This window comes from Delphinus delphis, chromosome 3, assembly GCF_949987515.2.
Source record: "Delphinus delphis chromosome 3, mDelDel1.2, whole genome shotgun sequence".
Taxonomy (NCBI): Eukaryota; Metazoa; Chordata; class Mammalia; order Artiodactyla; family Delphinidae; genus Delphinus; species Delphinus delphis.
Window position 1 is genome coordinate 21725053 of NC_082685.1, and position 17634 is coordinate 21742686.

The following is a 17634-nucleotide window of genomic DNA, read 5'->3' on the forward strand; positions in this document are numbered from 1 at the left end:
ATGTATTTCTTTGTTTAGTTTCTTGAGGTATGAGCTTACATGACTGATTTGAGGCCTTTCTTATATATAAGCACTAAGTGCAATATATTTCCCTCTAAGCACTGCTTTAGCTGTGTCCCAAAGATTTTGATATGTTGTATTTTCATTTTAAATCAGTATAATACATTAAAAAATTTCCCTTAAGATTTCTTCTTTGGATGTGGCACATATATACAATGGAATATTACTCAGCCATAAAAGGAAACGAAATTGAGCTATTTGTAATGAGGTGGATAGACCTAGAGTCTGTCATACAGAGTGAAGTAAGTCAGAAAGAGAGAGACAAATACCGTATGCTAACACATATATATGGAATTTAAGGGAAAAATGTCATGAAGAGCCTAGGGGTAAGACAGGAATAAAGACACAGACCTACTGGAGAATGGACTTGAGGATATGGGGAGGGGGAAGGGAGAGCTGTGACAAAGCGAGAGAGAGGCATGGACATATATACACTACCAAACGTAAGGTAGACAGCTAGTGGGAAGCAGCTGCATAGCACAGGGATATCAGCTCGGTGCTTTGTGACCACCTGGAGGGGTGGGATAGGGAGGGTGGGAGGGAGGGAGACGCAAGAGGAAAGAGATATGGGAACATATGTATATGTATAACTGATTCACTTTGTTATAAAGCAGAAACTAACATACCATTGTAAAGCAATTATACCCCAATAAAGATGTTTAAAAAACATCTTTGACCTATATATTATTTAGACATGTGTTAATTTCCAAGTGTTTGGATATTTTCCTGTTATATTTGTGTTACTGATTTCTAGTTTGATTCCATTATGGTCAGAGGGCATACTTTTTATGATTTCAATTTTTAAAACATCTATAAGGTTTGTTTAATGACTCAAGATGTGGTCTATCTTGGTGAATGTCCCATGTGTGATAGAACAGATGTTACTGGGTGGAGTGCCAACCATCTTTTTAAAGTTTTAATCCAGGTCTTGGCCTAATGATATACTAACTAAGAATAAGGAGAAGAGTGGCTCTGCTCTCTCATGCTAAGAAAGAAACTTTTTAGTTTTCAAATAAGTAGGACCAAACTTTGGAACCTTGGGAAATTTAAAAGTTGCATTAGACCATCAGAGTCCAAAGGATTATAGAGCAGAAGACCCTACTTTTACACACCAGAGTTCGTGAAATCTCACACAACTCAAGATCAACTCATCCCCAAGATAGTAAGTACAGTATAGGCGCATCTTACTTGGGGATTTGGTTCCAAAGTAGGCCAGTAAAACAAGAATAGTGCCTATTCAATATTTCTCTTGAAGAGAAGCCAGCATAAAGGCGTTACCACTGGCTAACACTGGGTCAATTTGAACAACAAATAAATAGTACTTAAACAAATGATGCTGCAGCAATTGGACATCCATAGGCAAAAATATGAACCTCAACCTAAATCTCAGACCTTACAGCAAAATTAACTCAAAATAGATTATAGACTTAAATATAAAATGTAAAACTATAAAACTTTTAGAAAAAAAATAAGAGAAAATCTTTGGGTTCTAGGGCCAGGCAAAGAGTTTTTAGACAGCACCAAAAACACTACTTATAAAAGAAAAAAGTGAGTAAATAAGACCTAATCAAAATTTAAAACTTTTGCTCTGTGAAAGCCTGTGTGAAGAGGATGAAAAGACATGTTATAGACTGGGAGAAAAGATCTGCTAATCACAGACCCAACAAAGAAATAGTAACTAGATTATATAAAGAACTCTCACAACTCAACAGTAAAAAAAAAAAAAAAATTCAAGTAGAAAATGGGTTAGATATGAACAGACATTTCACTGAAGAAGATAGACAGATGGCAAATAAGCACATGGAAAGATATTCAACATCATTAGCCATTAGGGAAATTCAAATTAAAATCTCAATGAGATATCACTATATAACAGAATGACTAAAATAAAAATAGTGAAAACACCAAATCTGGGTGAGGATGCAGAGAAACTGGATCACTCATACAATGTCAGTGGAACTGTGTGACTGTTTTTTAAAAAATGAAACAAACAACTACCATAGTACCAGCAATCACAGTCCTGGACGTTTATACTAAAAAAATGAAAAATTCTTCATATAAAAACATGTACATGCATGTTCATAGCAGCTTTATTTGTAACAGCTAAAAACTGCAGTTATCCCCAGTGTCCTTCAACAGATGCCTGGTTACACACACTGGCACATACATACAGTGGAATACTATTCTACAAAAAGGAATGAACTATTGATACACATAATAACTTGGATGAATCTTCCAAGAATCATGATGAGTGAAAAAGCTAATCCCCAATAGTTACATACTACATTATTCTATTTGAATAACATTTTGAAAGGATAAATTTTAAATGAATGTCAGATTAGTGGTTGCCAGGGTTTAGGGATGTGAGTGGGGTGATGGTGGTGGTGGGGGGAAGGTGAATGGGGTTATAGAAGGGCAATATGAGGGATCCTTGTGGTATTGGATTGGTTTAATATCTTGATTGTGGTAGTAAATACAAGAACCTACAAAGGTTATAAATCTATAGAACTTAATACACACAAACACACAAATGAATAAAAGTAAAACTGGGGAAATCTCAATAATATAAGCAAATTGTATCAATATCCAGGATGTGATATTACACTATAATTTTGCAAACTGCTACCACTGAAGAAAACTAGGCAAAGTGTACAAGGGATCTCCCTGTATTATTTCTTACAACTGTTTGTGAATCTATAATTATCTCAATAAAAACAAATAAAGAGTAGTAGAAATTATTTAACCAACTGAATAAAATAGAAATCCATTAATTCATACTAATGATAGGTAGACAGGGTGATGTGAAAGAGAAGGAAATATTCTTCTTTATAGTAGAATGCCAACTAATATAATTAGGAAATATAATGCAATCAGGAAATATAATCACTATTTTACAACCATCATGGTAAGAATTGATTTAGGCAAGAAACATCAATGTATGCTAAAACTAAAGTATAGCAATTTCACGAGGATTAGAACACTTAATAGTCTCAGAGTGTCTCCCTACAAATTTCTTACTAATCAAGAGAAAGATAGCACCTTTAAAGTAGAGAAACCTGGCTGATTCTACATCAATGAAGTGACCAATGTTAACATCACCAATAATGAAACAAACTACCTAATGTTCCTCCTGATGAGATGCACTGAGAATATTACTTCTGTTTATCAAAACACCAGAAAGTTGTAAGAAAAGTCACAAATTAGAAGGTTGTTGGCAGTGACTGGTTTGGGAATACCATATAAAGATGAAAATGGCTAATTAAAGCCACATGCAATAACACTGCTTAATTGTATAAACATAAGATTGAGGAAAAAACAAAGGCAAAAGAGAATAACATGCAATATGATTCTGTGATATTGGGATCTAATAAGAAATATATACTTGGTTTTTGTCTCTGGTTCCTGATACAGAGCTCCTAAAACCCTTGTAGTTTCCTTAGTGATAGAAGAGAAGCATCTTCGTTATTAATAAGCCCCTTTCAACCATATCTGTGTTTGTTAATGACATGACTGATGGCTGAAAGCCCCTAGGTATTTCAGGATTGGGGCTAGTTGCTAGAGGAACCAACCATGTGATTAGAGGGTTAGAATTTTCAGCCCTACTTCCTAAGTGTCTGGGGAGGGGAGAGGAACTCAAGATTGAGGTAATCACCAATGGCTAGGGATTTAATCAGTCACACCCACTGTCATGGAGCCTCCATAAAAATCCTAAACAACAGGGTTTGGAGAGCTTCTGAGTTGGTGAACACATCCATGTGCCAGGAGGGTGGTGTACCCTAAATTACATGGAGACAGAAGCTCCTGCACTTGAGACCCTTCTGAACTTTGCCCTCTGTACTTTTTCATCTGGCTGTTCATTTACATCCTTTATAATAAACTGGTAACAGTAAGTAAAGTGTTTCCCTGAGTTCTGTGAGCCATTATAGCAAATGATCAAACCTTAGAAGGGGGTGATGGGAATCCCTGATTTGCAGACAAGTTGGAAAGAAGTGAAGGTAACTTGCACTACATGCAATTGGAATCTGAAGAGGGGGGCAGTCTTGTAGGACTGAGCCCTTAACCTGTGGGTTCTATGATGACTGCAGGTAGTGTCAGAATTGAATGAAATTGTGGGACATCCAGTTGATATCCAGAGAGTTGGAGAATTATCCCCCAATAAACATATTTGAATAAAAATTTAAAAGTCCCTGGAATAAATTTACTGGGAAATTTCAAGACCTATATTAAGAAAATTTCGATTGTCATATATATAGGCTGTTATATATGACCCTCATGGTAACCACAAAGCAAAAACCTATAGTATATACACAAAAGATAATATGAAAGGAATCTAAGCATAACACTAAAGAAAGTCATCAGACAACAGGGGAAGAGAGCAAAAGAAAGAACAGAGAAGAACTACAAAACTGCCAGAAAACAATTAACAACATGGTAATAAGTACATACCTATCAACAATTAAATGTAAATGGGCTAAATTCTCCAATTAAAAGATATAGAGTGGCTGAGTGGATTTAAAAAAAAACAAAACAAGGGCTTCCCTGGTGGTGCAGTGATTGAGAGTCTGCCTGCCAATGCAGGGGATGCAGGTTCGTGCCCCGGTCCGGGAGGATCCCGTATGCCACGGAGTGGCTGGGCCCGTGGGCCATGGCCACTGGGCCTGCACGTCCGGAACCTGTGCCCCGCGACGGGAGAGGCCACAGCAGTGAGAGGCCCGTGTACTGCAAAACAAAACAAAACAAAACAAAACAAAACAAGACCCATCTATATGCTGCCTATAAGACTTACTTCAGATGTAAGGACACATACTGACAAAGTGAAGGGATGGAAAAAGACGTTCCATGCAAATGGAAACCAAAAGAAAGCTGGGGTAACTGTACTTATATCAGACAAAATAAACTTTAAAACAGACTGTAATAAAAGACAAAGAAGGGCATTACATAATGATAAAGTGGTCAATCAAACCAGAGAATATAACATTTGTAATTATTTATGTACCCAACATAGGAGCGCCTAAATATATAAATATATAAAGCAAACATTAACAGATGTAATGGGAGAAACTGACAGCAATGAAAAAAACTGTGATATACTTTAATACCCCACTAACATCAATGGATAAATCATTCAGACAGAAAATCAATATGGAAACATTGGCCTTAAAAGACACACTAGACCAGATTAACTTAATAGATATAAACAGAACATTCCAGCCATAATCAACAGAATATACATTCTTCTCATGTGCATATGGAACATTCTCCAGGATATGCCATATTTAAAAAAATAAAGTCTCAATAAATTTAGGAAGACTGAAATCACATCAAGCATCTTTTCTAACAACAATGGTATGAAATAAAAAATTAATTACAAGAAGAAAACTGGAAAAATCACAAATACATGGAGATTAAACAACATGCTACTGAACAGCCAATGGGTAGACAGAGAAATCAAAAGATAAATAAAAAAATACCTTGAGACAAATGAAAATGGAAATACAACTTACCAAAATCTATGGGATGCAGCAAAAGAAGTTTTAAGAAGGAAGTTGATAGTGATACAGGCCTACCTCAAGAAACAAGAAAAATCTCAAAGACAGAATTTAATTTTACACCTACAGGAACTAGAAAAAGAAGAAATGAATCCTAAAGTTAGGAGAAGGAAGGAAATAACAAAGATCAGAGTAGACAGAAGTGAAGTAAAGACTAAAAAGACAACAGAAAAGATCAATGAAACTAAGAGCTGATTCTTTGAAAAGATAAACAAAATGGACAAACCTTTAGCTAGACTCACCAAGAAAAAAACAGAAAGGGCTCAAATGAATAAAATCAGAAATGAAAGAGAAGTTACAACTGATATCACAGAAATACACAGGATCATAAAAGACTACTAAGAGCAATTATATGCTAAAAAATTGGACAACCTAGAAGAAATGGATAAACTCCTAGAAACATACAATTTCCAAGACTGAATCATGAAAAAATAAAAAATCTGAATTGACAGATTACTAATAAAGAGATTGAATCAGTAGTCAAAAACTGCCCCTCACCCCAAACCAAAGTCCAGGGTCATGGCTTCTTTGGTGAATTCTACCAAATATTTAAATAAGATTTAATAACTATCCTTCTCAAACTCTTCCAGAAAACTGAAGAGGAAGGAATTCTTCCAAACTCATTTTACAAGGCGAGAATGGCCTTGATACCAAAACCAGACAAGAATACCACAAAAAAAGAAAATTTCAGGCCAATATCACTGATGAACATAGATGCAGAAATCCTAGCAAACCGAATCCAACAATACATTAAAAGGATCATACACCATGATCAAGTGGGATTTAGTCCAGGAATGAAAGGATGGTTCACCATCCACAATTCAATTAACATGGTATACCACATTAACAAAGGATAAAAATCATGATTATATCAATAGTTGCAGAAAAAGCATTTGACAAAATTCAGCATCCATTTATGACAAAAACTCTCAATAAAGTGGGTAGAGATGGAAACATACCTCAACATAGTAAAGGCCATATATGATAAGGCCACAGCTAACATCATACTCAATGGTGAAAAGCTGAAAGTTTTTCCTCTAAGATCAGGAATAAGACAAGGATGTCCACTCTTGTCACTTTTATTCCACATAGCATTGGAAGTCCTAGCCAGAGCAATTAGGCAAGACACAGAAATAAATGGCAGTATTTGTGGACAATATATTATATAAAGTATGATAACTCCACCAATAAACTGTTAAGAACTAATAAATTCAGGAAAGTTGCAAAGTACAAAATAAATATACAAAAATCTGTATTTCTACACACTTCCATGGCCAGCTATACCCTGTACCCTACTGCTACATGTAATTGCCATTGCTGCTGCTGTCTCACCAAAATGGAGTCTACCTTACCCTGCTTTTTCCCATCACCAGCTTCCAATTCAAAGTCTGGAAAAAGTACTTCTGACTGGTATAATCTAGGTTCTATGTCCAAGCATTAGGTACAAGGGAGCCCGGGAATGTGAGTATCTGGCATTTCAGCTTTTTTTTTTAGGAGGAAATAGATTGTATTTCCAAAGGTGGGAGTTTTACAAACATAGTTCTGGGTTTCAGACACTAGGATCGCACAAAGAATGACATTATGTCCACAACAGTGGTATACATTAAAATTATAAATACTTATTACTCTTTAACTCCAGAATTCCATTGTAAGGAACTTGTCCTAAAAACATATTCTTATGACCATGCAAGAGAGTTCATCACATCACAGTCTGTAATAGCAAAAAAATTAAAATCAATAAGGGAGAGGTTCAGAAGGAGAAAAATAAATACCGTATGCTAACACATATATATGGAATCTAAAAAAAAAAAAAGTTCTGAAGAAACTAGGGGCAGGATAGGAATAAAGATGCAGATGTAGAGAATGGACTTGAGGACATGGGGAGGGGGAAGGATAAGCTGTGACGAAGTGAGAGTGGCATGGACGTATATACACTACCAAACGTAAAATAGCTAGTGGGAAGCAGCCGCATAGCACAGGGAGATCAGCTCGGTGCTTTATAACCACCTAGAGGAGTGGGATAGGGAGGGTGGGAGGGAGACGCAAGAGGGAGGAGATATAGAGGTATATGTATATGTATAGATGATTCACTTTGTTATGCAGCAGAAACTAACACAACATTGTAAAGCAATTATATGCCAATAAAGATGTTAAAATAAATAAATAAAAATAAGGGACTGGTTAAATGCCATAAATTATGGCATTTTTTATATGAGAATAACATGCAGCTGATAAAATATTTATTGAATGAATACTCACTGTGTGCCAGGAACCATGTTATGCACTGGGAATACCATGGTAAACAAAGTGGACAATAGTCTGAATGAGGTACCAATATTTTTTTTAAATGCCTAAAATATATTAAGTGGTTTAAAAAATTACTATGACTCCACTGGGAAAAAAATTAGATATTTAGGTATGTTTGTGTACATACACAGAGAAAACTATTAGTTATCTCTGGAGAGCGGGAATGGACAGGGGTGCATTCTTTCTGATGTCCTGAGTTTTTTGCCTCTTTAAAATTTTAAAATAATTTTTATAATTTAAAATGGGGAAATTTTATTTTTTAAATGACACAAATTGTATACCTTAAAAAAAAACCCCGAGAACCCACTGGAGACTATAGGGTTTCCTTCTGGAGTGAAGAAAATGTTCTAAAATCTAAAACAATGGTGATTGTTAAACTACTCAGGAAATTTTAAGGGCAAATTTTATGTATGGTATGGAATTATATCTTTTTTTTTTTTTTTTTTTTTTGGGTACACGGGCCTCTCACTGTTGTGGCCTCTCCCGTTGCGGAGCACAGGCTCCGGACGCGCAGGCTCAGCGGCCATGGCTCACGGGCCCAGCCGCTCCGCGGCATGTGAGATCTTCCCGGACCGGGGCACGAACCCGTGTCCCCTGCATCGGCAGGCGGACTCTCAACCACTGCGCCACCAGGGAAGCCCGGAATTATATCTTAATAAAGCTGTTAAGGGGGAACGGGGCAAGTGATCTGCAGGCTTACATGGGAGCCGACCTTGATTTAAGATCCAAATTATCAATAGTTTGACATCTGATGTTTTAAATTAAAAATGTAGGTGAATTTTGCCTTCTACTCTAAAACATATCCATAGTTTTAGTTCCAAAAATCTTTATAAAAAATTAGCTTGGGTTGGAAGCCATTATTTATCCCCTGGTTCTCCCATCGCAGAGGGTATTTTGACATAACTTATCTCAGGAGGAAAGGATTCCTTAGAAAACCAATAATAAGAATTCTGTTTCTCCCTGAATAAATAATTAATGAGCACCTATTATGTTTGACGCATTAAGTATGTGGCTGTGTCCAGCAGGGAACTTGCAATTTTGGGGAGAAGGGGTTGAGAAAGAGAAAGTGATTTAAAAAGTATTTTTAAAGTACATGATAGGGTTTAAAAAACAATTTTTGGATTAAAAAACACTGGTGAGTCTATTCTGATAAAAACACACATTTGAAAAATAGAATTATACTTTGCAATTTGCTTTTTTCCACTTAACTATTTCCAGCATCCCCAGAGGATGTTCCTTTGGAAACATGGTGAGAGGTTTGCAAGTTCACCCCAGGATTTTCAAGACTGACACTAGTGGTGGTAAATCTGCTCTATCAGTTAGCACCTGGTTGAACCTACCTCAGTTTCCTCATCTATCAAATAGGGATAATAATAGTACCTACACCTCATAGGGTTGCAGTGAAGATTACATGAGTTAATCCGTGCAAAGCACTCAACATGGTGCCTGGCATAAATACCAACTTTTCTTACTATGTGATGCTCACCATGATTAACATGGTCAGTTCTATGTACCAAACAGTCACTCTGAGTCAAAACACCAGCTCCTTGATGAGAAAGGCACAGAACCCAAACAAAGAAAGTCTTAAAGTTTTATTACTGCCAAGAAGGAAGCCCTGTAAAATTAAAGTTAAACTGTGCTTCCAATTAGGAAGACAATACTATTAAGAAATTAAACTCCTTTAATTAACTTATAAATCTAATGTAGTGGTTCTGAACCAGGGGCAATTTTGCCCCCCACAGGAGACATTTAGCAATATCTGGAGACATTTTTGGTAGTCACAAGTGAAGGGGCTGCTGCTACTGGCTGGCATCTAGTGGGTAGAGACCAAAGATGCTACTAAACATTCCACAGTGCACGGGACAGCTTCCCACAACAAAGAATTATCTGGCCCAAAGAAACACTGATCTAATGCAATCCTTGATAAGATGATTCTAAAATTCACTTGGACGACTAAATGGTCACAACAGACATGAACTTTTGGGGGAAAAAAAAGGTGAGAAGAGGTATTTGCTCGAATAGATACCAAAAAAAAAAAAATACTATCAAACCACAAAAATAAGACAGTCAAATTCTGACATTGAGAATACACAAATCAATGAAACATAAAAGAAAACCCAGAAATAGATCCAAGTGCTTAAAATAATCTGGTATAAAAATGTGTTTCAGATAAATGGAGAAAAATATTATTTAAGAAATGATTCCCAGACAAATGATTAAAATCATATATTATAAATTCTAATATCCAGAATGTTTCCCTCATACATCTGCAATCAGGATGCATCTAATAGTATATACATTTCATGCGGTAGTTTCTTTTTTCTTGAAAAGCTGTTCTTAAACTGACAGCAAGTCTTAGATTCAGTGTTGTCTTAGAAATAAGGCAATACAGTATATGGAAAATGGTAAGCATACTTCATGCTATATAAAGCATTTCAGATGAATTAAAGAAATAAATGTTAAAAATGAGATAGTCAATGAACAATAATAGGAAAATAATCTCAGGACAGGAAATATCTTTCTCAACATAAAACAAAGAAAAAAATAAAGAAAAAAGATGCACAAATACACATGTAAAATGTAAAACTTCATTAAATAAAACATCACAAACTACAGATTTCTAAATTTAGTGCAATCCCAATTTTAAAAGTAAAAATTATTTGGAAGTTGATCAAGTGATTTTTAAAGTTATTTGAAAGAATAAATATGCAAAACTAGCCAGAAAAATTCTAAAAAAGAAGAGCAATGAAAAGTTTCCTCTGCTTATTATTAAAACAGCATGCAACAAGGTCAAAATACAAAGTCCACAAATAGACACGAAGGTTATTAGTTGATAAAGGTAATATTTCAAACCACTAGGGAAAAAGGACAGATAATTCAATAAATGATGTTGGGACAACTAGCTAACCATCTGGAGAGAAAAATATTAGATTACCATTCTATTCTTTTTTTTTTTCTATTCTTTTTTTGAAACTAATTCCAGGTGGATTAATGAAAAAAAATATTTATAATCTTAGGAGTGAGGAAAGTCTTTCTAAGTATGACAACAAAGACAGAAATCATAAAGGAAAAGGGTGACAGAATTGACTATGTAAAAATTTAAAACCTCTGTAAAGAAAACCAAAGAAATCAAAAGTGGGGAAAAATATGTAACATGTATGACACAGGGGTAGTTTCCTAGTACAAATTACTACAAACTGGCTGGCTTAAAACAACATCCTCTCACAGTTCTGGAGGCTCAGAAGTCCAAAATCAAGGTGTCTGCAGGACCATGTTCTCTCCAAGGCTCTAGGGGAGAATCTGTTCTGTGCCCTTCTCTTAGCTTCTGGTGTCATGAGCAATCCCTGGTGTTCCTTGATTTGCAGCTGCATAACTCCCTCTGTCTTCACATCTTCTTATAAAGATACTAGTCATATCGGACTAAGGGTCCACCCTACTCTATGATCTCATCTTCACTGATTACATCTGCAATGACTTGATTTTCAAATAAGGTCACATTCTGTAGTGGTGGTGGGGACTTCAACACATCTTTTTGGAGGACCCAATCCAACCTATAAAAAGTCTTTACTATGTGAGTAAAACTGACAAATTAGTAAACACACAAACAAACAGAAACCCAATAGGATAAGAACAGGCAATTCACGCACACACCCTATGTGTGTATATGTGTATATATATATATATATATATATATATATATATACACACATACATACATATATAGAGAGAGATCTCCAATAAACGTGGAAGACGTCCAGCTCTCCTACATGCCAAGCACACACTCTGATCTCCAACCTCACTAGCTGCTCCTCCTCCCCTTGCCTTCCCCTGGGCCAGGCACTGTGGCATGCTCTAGGGCTAGACCCTGGATGCTCTTCCTCTTGTACACTGTCAACCTAGATGAACTCTTCTAGGTCAATGACTTTACAACTTATGTGCTAATGACACCAAACTAGTCAGGACTTCTCCCCTGGCTTCCAAACTCAGTACAAACCTTATACCTTGCATCTCCAGTTGGCTCTCCCACAGGTATCTTAAATTTAACACCTTTTAAAGAGAAATCTTGAATCTTTCCTCCAACCCTGTTCCTCCCCAAGTCTTCCCCACTTCAATGACTGACACCAACTTGCATCCAGTTGTTCAGGCCAAAACCAGGGCATCATTTTTAATTTCTCCCTTTCCCTCATTAACCACATCCAAAGATCAGGATTTACTTTATAAATGCTTTCCATATCTCTCCAGTCTTCCAGTTGCACCACCTACAAAGCTACAATTATCTCTGGTCTGGACTACTAATGAAACCTCCAAGACTGATCTCCCTGATCCACTTTTGTCCCCTTATAGTAAGGTGAAGCTGGTTTGTTTGGGACAGTTTAGTCTTCACCTGTTGCTTGATACCCGGTCCAGTTAGTAACTCCTTTCATTTGCAAAAGAATCCCCATTTGGATGACAAATTATATGGTCACCTTGCCTTACAGTCTTTTCTTCTCACAGTAGCTAAAGTCACCTTTATTTTTTTTTTGCGGTACGTGGGCCTCTCACTCTTGTGGCCTCTCCTGTCACGGAGCACAGGCTCCGGACACGCAGGCTCAGCGGCCACGGCTCACGGGCCCAGCCGTTACGTGGCATGTGGGATCTTCCCGGACCGGGGCATGAACCCGTGTCCTCTGCATCGGCAGGCGGACTCTCAACCACTGCGCCACCAGGGAAGCCCCTAAAGTCACCATTTAAAAGTGTAAATCAGATCATGTTTTCCCCCCGCTAAAAACCCTTCAAAGATTTCTTATTACATAAGAATAAATCCAAGTTCCTTACTGTGGTCTAGAAGGTCCTATATAACCTAGCTCACCTACTTCTCATCTCTTCCAACTCTGTCCTTCACTCACATTCTAGCCCCACTGGCCTTTTGATTCTTCCAATTAGTCATGCCCCTTCCAAATTTCAAGCCTCTGTTTTTGCTGCACCCTTTACTGCTACTTTATTCCCCAAGATCTTCTCATAACAAATCTGTCATTTTGTTCTCTTATCAAACATTAACTCTTCAGAAAGGCCTTCTTTGAAGATGCAATCTAACGCTCCCAACCCCACCCAAGTTATTCTCTATTACATTGTTCACTTATTTGTTAGTTTATTGCTCTTATTTCCTCACTAGAATGTAGGTCCATTGTCATCCTGTTCACCTTTGGTACCCAAGGTCAGAGCATGTGCTCAATATGTATTTAATGAGAGAATGAATCACAATCCACAACCATAGAAAAAATTAAAACCATGACAGCTCACAGAATCTGGCTATCAAATCAGCAAATATTAAAAGAACAAAAATTCCTTACTTTTCTTCCTAACACTCTGACATGACATTTATGTGATTGTTTATTCTTTGTCTCCCTCTGACTAAAGTGAAATCTCCACAAAAACAGGGACTTGGTTTTGTTACACAGCCATATTCTTAGCAACTACAAGAGTGCCTGGCATATAGTAAGTGCTCAATAAATATTTACATACTCAATAAATTGACAGTATCTAGGGGTAGATATTGACTAGGTAGTGGAGAAAGGGGTACGGTGAAAATATAATTGGTGCACGATTTCTGTAGGAAATATGACAATATATATCAAAAGCCCTCCAAAGAGGGCATACCTTTAGACTCAGCAATCTCACTTCTAAGAGGAACTTATCCTAAACAAACAAACAAACAAACAATGGTACAAAGATTATTTATGAGGAAATTTCTGAGTTGTTTATAATAGAGAAAATTTAGAAATGGCAGCATAATATCCATTTATAGGAAAAGAGAAATGTAATTATAAATCTGTACAATGAAATACATTAAAAATATTGGTGATGTGTATTTATTGATGCAGAAAGAGATAAAAAGTATATTAAAAGAAAAGGCAAACTGAAAACAATGAAGTATAGCAAGACTTCATTTTTGCAAAAACATATGGGGATGACACATGGCTATGTATGAGTGCACACTGGTATTTACAAATAAAAGTTTAGCCAGGCATACTTCAAAATGTTAACATTGGTTATTTTTGGATAGCGAGATTAAGGGCAATTAAATTTTTTTCTATATACATTTCTCAATTTTTTGTAATTAGGGCAACCAAAATTATCTGAATATGTTCTGCTTTTATAAGTAGGGGGGAAAAAAGCAATAAATATTATAAAAAAACACAGACACATTTCATCAACTTACTGAAGACTAAAGCCCAGGTTAAGAGCCAGAAGTTCAGAAACATCAACTTCAGCATTGGAGATGGGTTTCTGATTTCCTGAATTCAAGCAAGTTGTTTCCCCTCAGTCAATATTTGTAAAAAAGAAAAAAAAATTACAAAACTTGTTTCTTTCATTTCATTGCTTCCCAAGCTTGAGAAACAGCACAAAGTGTAGCAAAAGCTATCATTTATGCTGGCATTTTTCTTGCATTGCTTCATTAAAAACCTTCTAATGGTCCTGCCAGGTAGGTATTAATGTTCTCAAATGCAAAATCTGAGAGAGATGACAGAACTTGCCAAAGCTCACACAGCTGTTGGGGTGGGGGGGAGGCGGGGGAGTTCCGAGTTCCGTATTTAAACAGAGGTTTCTCTGACCTCAGGGCCTTGAGAAAAAGCTGGACAAAGGCGCTTGAGGCTTTATAACCTTGCTCTCTCAATGCCTCTGATCTTTTGTGTGGTTATCATACCACCCTTATCTAACTTGCAAGAAAGATAAAAGGAGAACTAGCCCAGAGTTTTTAGAAAGGTGGAGTAAGTCTCTGGAGAAGCGAGATTTACACTGGGTACTACTCTGGAACTTGCCCTTCATTTCTCTTCAATTCGAAAAGCTCCCAATCAAAATGCTTGGTTGGGTGGTCACAAGGGAGGGGAGGGGGGCAGTTTGAGAGTGCCCCTATGTATGTGTGTGAAGGGTCACAACACACGTGACAGACTGGGATAAGGATGACATCTGGGCACCTGAAGAAGGAAGCTGACCCAGGATGAGGGAAGATGGATACCACTTGGGAGCAAAGGACAAAGTTAGTAGGAAGGACAAATTAAAGGGGGATTGAGAGAAGGAGGAATAGGAAAGAGGAGGAACTGGGAGGAGATGCAGTTGGGAGTTATTCTGCAGTATTTTTTTCTTCCACCTCTTTTCTTTCTATATTCTTTCCCTTGATTATCTCGGTCACAATTAGACCTTCGATGCTCCTTTCTGTTTAGATGGTTACCAAATCTTTCCAGTCCTGACTTTTCTCCAGAGTTCAAGTCCTCTGTCGTTCAAACTGAATGCAGCATTCCCTCCACCCCAAGCCTGCTCCTACTGTATTTGCTCTCATCGTCAAACATCCATCTGAACTGCTCGCTCTCCCATTCCGTCAACCATTCTTTCATCCAACAAATATTTATTGTGGATCTAGTATGTCCCCCACACTGTCACAGCACTAGGGACATCCATTCACTTCCCAAGTTGGGTCACTTTTACCTTGAAAATCTTTTGTCTGTCCATCTCATCTAAATTCTTTACTGAAATTTATTGAGGATCCCTCTTGCTTGAATCATGGCAACATAGCACTATAAGTTAATTGGTTTTGCATGCCATTTATTCTACAGTGACCTCCTAGGTTTAGCACTATACCTGAAGTGGCTCACAGTGGAGGCTTAGGGACTACAAACAATGGGAAGGGGATTGGAGAAGCAGAAGCTAGATTTGTCTTGATGAAGTATTTGCAAAGGAAGAAAGGGGTTTACAAATAACATCAGTGTGACAGTTCTGTTATTTCTGGGGTGTGGCTTTGGGAGGCTGGGAAGATTGTTGGAAGTCTGATGCTGGGAGTCTCCTGATAGAAAACCTTGCCCACCTCCCATCCCTTGAGTACTCAATAGTCACTTGTTGATTATATCACCTTCTATGACAGAAGCCGCAAATGTTGTGTTCTCCATCGCATCCCCAGCTCTTAGAACATCAGGCCCATAGTAGGGCTTCAATAAATATCTGTGGAGAATTCTAGAAAGGCAGGGACCATAGATGTTTTATTCACTACCTTAGGAAGGACAAAGAGCCTGAGGGAAAAAGAAATCGTGCAAGATGTTTCCCTCCTTATTCCTTTAGAGCCTGGTAAATGTTTCCTAAGAGAAATAAACGGCCCTCCTGCACAACTCCAAAATCGGGCCCCTCGCTCGGCTGCCAGGCCCTGGAGCGCGGCCACCATCTGGCCCAGGCCCCAGCTTCCCTCCCTCCCCGCCCGGGCTCCTGTTACCTCCCTGCATACATCTGTACCCACCACAAGCCAAACAATTACACGCTCCCGCGTCCCCGCCTGGAGGTCCGGGACTACCCCTAGGACCCTGCGTGCCCCCGGGCCCCCCGGCCGCCACCCCCGCCAAGGCTCGGGGAAGCGCACGGCCCGGCCTGAGACCGCCGCCCGCTGTGGGCTCCTGCACCCCCCGCACCCGGACCTCGTCCATGTGCTCGGCGGCCACTCTCCAGCCTCAGCCCGCTCGGGCTTGAGTGCGGAGCCCGGGAGGCCCGGCCTCCCGACCCGGGCCAGCCGCACTCCTCAGGGTAGAACACGACAGGAAGGCGGCAAGGCGGGAAGCGGTTGCAGCTGTGAGGCGCCCAGGGGAGGGCGGCGGGGCCGCCGGAGCCAGCGGGCCGGGCAGAGGGTGGCCCGAGCGGAGGCGGCGCTCCGGTCGCGGCGGGGCTCGGGAAGCGGCGGCTCGCTCACTCACCACGGTCCGGCGGGGCAGCGCGCCGGTGGTTCGGGACAGGGCCCGGCGGAGCCTCCGCGCCCGGCCCGAGCGGGTCCCCCCGGAGCTCTCGGAGCCGCTGTCGTCCGAGATCACGATGAAGTCCTCCATGGCTGCGGGTCCCGGCCGAGCCAGCGCGCGGACGGCCGGCAACCCGGGAGGCGGCAGCGGCGGCGTTGACTTCGGTTACTGCTGCTGAGGCGGCGGCGGCGACGGCGACGACAACGGGGGCCATCACCCCGACTGCCCCGCCCCGATCCCCGCCCCGTCGGCCCCTTCCCGCCCCTCCGGAGCACCGCCCCCTGGCGGCTGGCGGCGGGCGGCAGGCGGCGGGCGGCTAGCGGCCGGTAGGGCCGCGGTCACGGTTTTTGGCGGTGGCACTCGTTCTCCCTTCCCGGAAAGCGAGAGAAGATCAAGTCGCAGCCGGCTTGGGCCGGTGTTGGGGACGGCCGTGCGGGACGCTGAGGCTGTGAGGGCTTCCCCTGCTGCTTCTGACTCAAGTGTGAAGTGAGGTGTGAACAGGCCTCTCTGACCCAGACAGCCTCGACATACTCACCCGAAGAGCGTCCCTTTTCTGCACACGTGCAAGTACCTTTGTAGGATCATTTCCTAGAAGTGGAATTACTAGGTCGAAGGCGCTGTTTCTGTTCTGATAAATGATGCCAAATTACTAAATTGTACCAATTTGCGGTTTCACCAACAATATATGTCACTCAGGAATTTAAACTGAGATTTAGAGATTTGTTCAGTTGGTAGCAGGATCAGAGACTGAAAAAAATGCACAAAGAGAAGCGATGAAGGAGCAGACATTATAAATATTTAGATGTTATGAATAAGCAAAAAAGATACACCCAGTGGAGGGAGAAGCGGTAGGTAGTTGGTTGTTGAGCAGGACCGTTAAAATCAGGATAGGATCTGTTTTACAGTAAATGGGGTATTGACCAAATCTTGCTGCCCAGGCTCTAGCAATTTGGCAGAATGTATTAACA

The 17634-nt window shown here is 39.6% G+C and overlaps 1 protein-coding gene across 1 annotated transcript in view; it reads right to left on the reverse strand.

Moving 5' to 3' along the window:
* Nucleotides 1-16859, reverse strand: part of SIMC1 (SUMO interacting motifs containing 1) — an 89935-nt gene extending 73076 nt beyond the window's left edge. The window contains exon 1 of the mRNA XM_060008352.1: nt 16628-16859. Coding sequence (XP_059864335.1) covers nt 16628-16756 — 129 coding nt within the window. The 5' untranslated portion in view covers nt 16757-16859. The remainder of the gene's footprint in view (nt 1-16627) is intronic.
* Between the last annotated feature and the right edge of the window lie 775 nt (nt 16860-17634).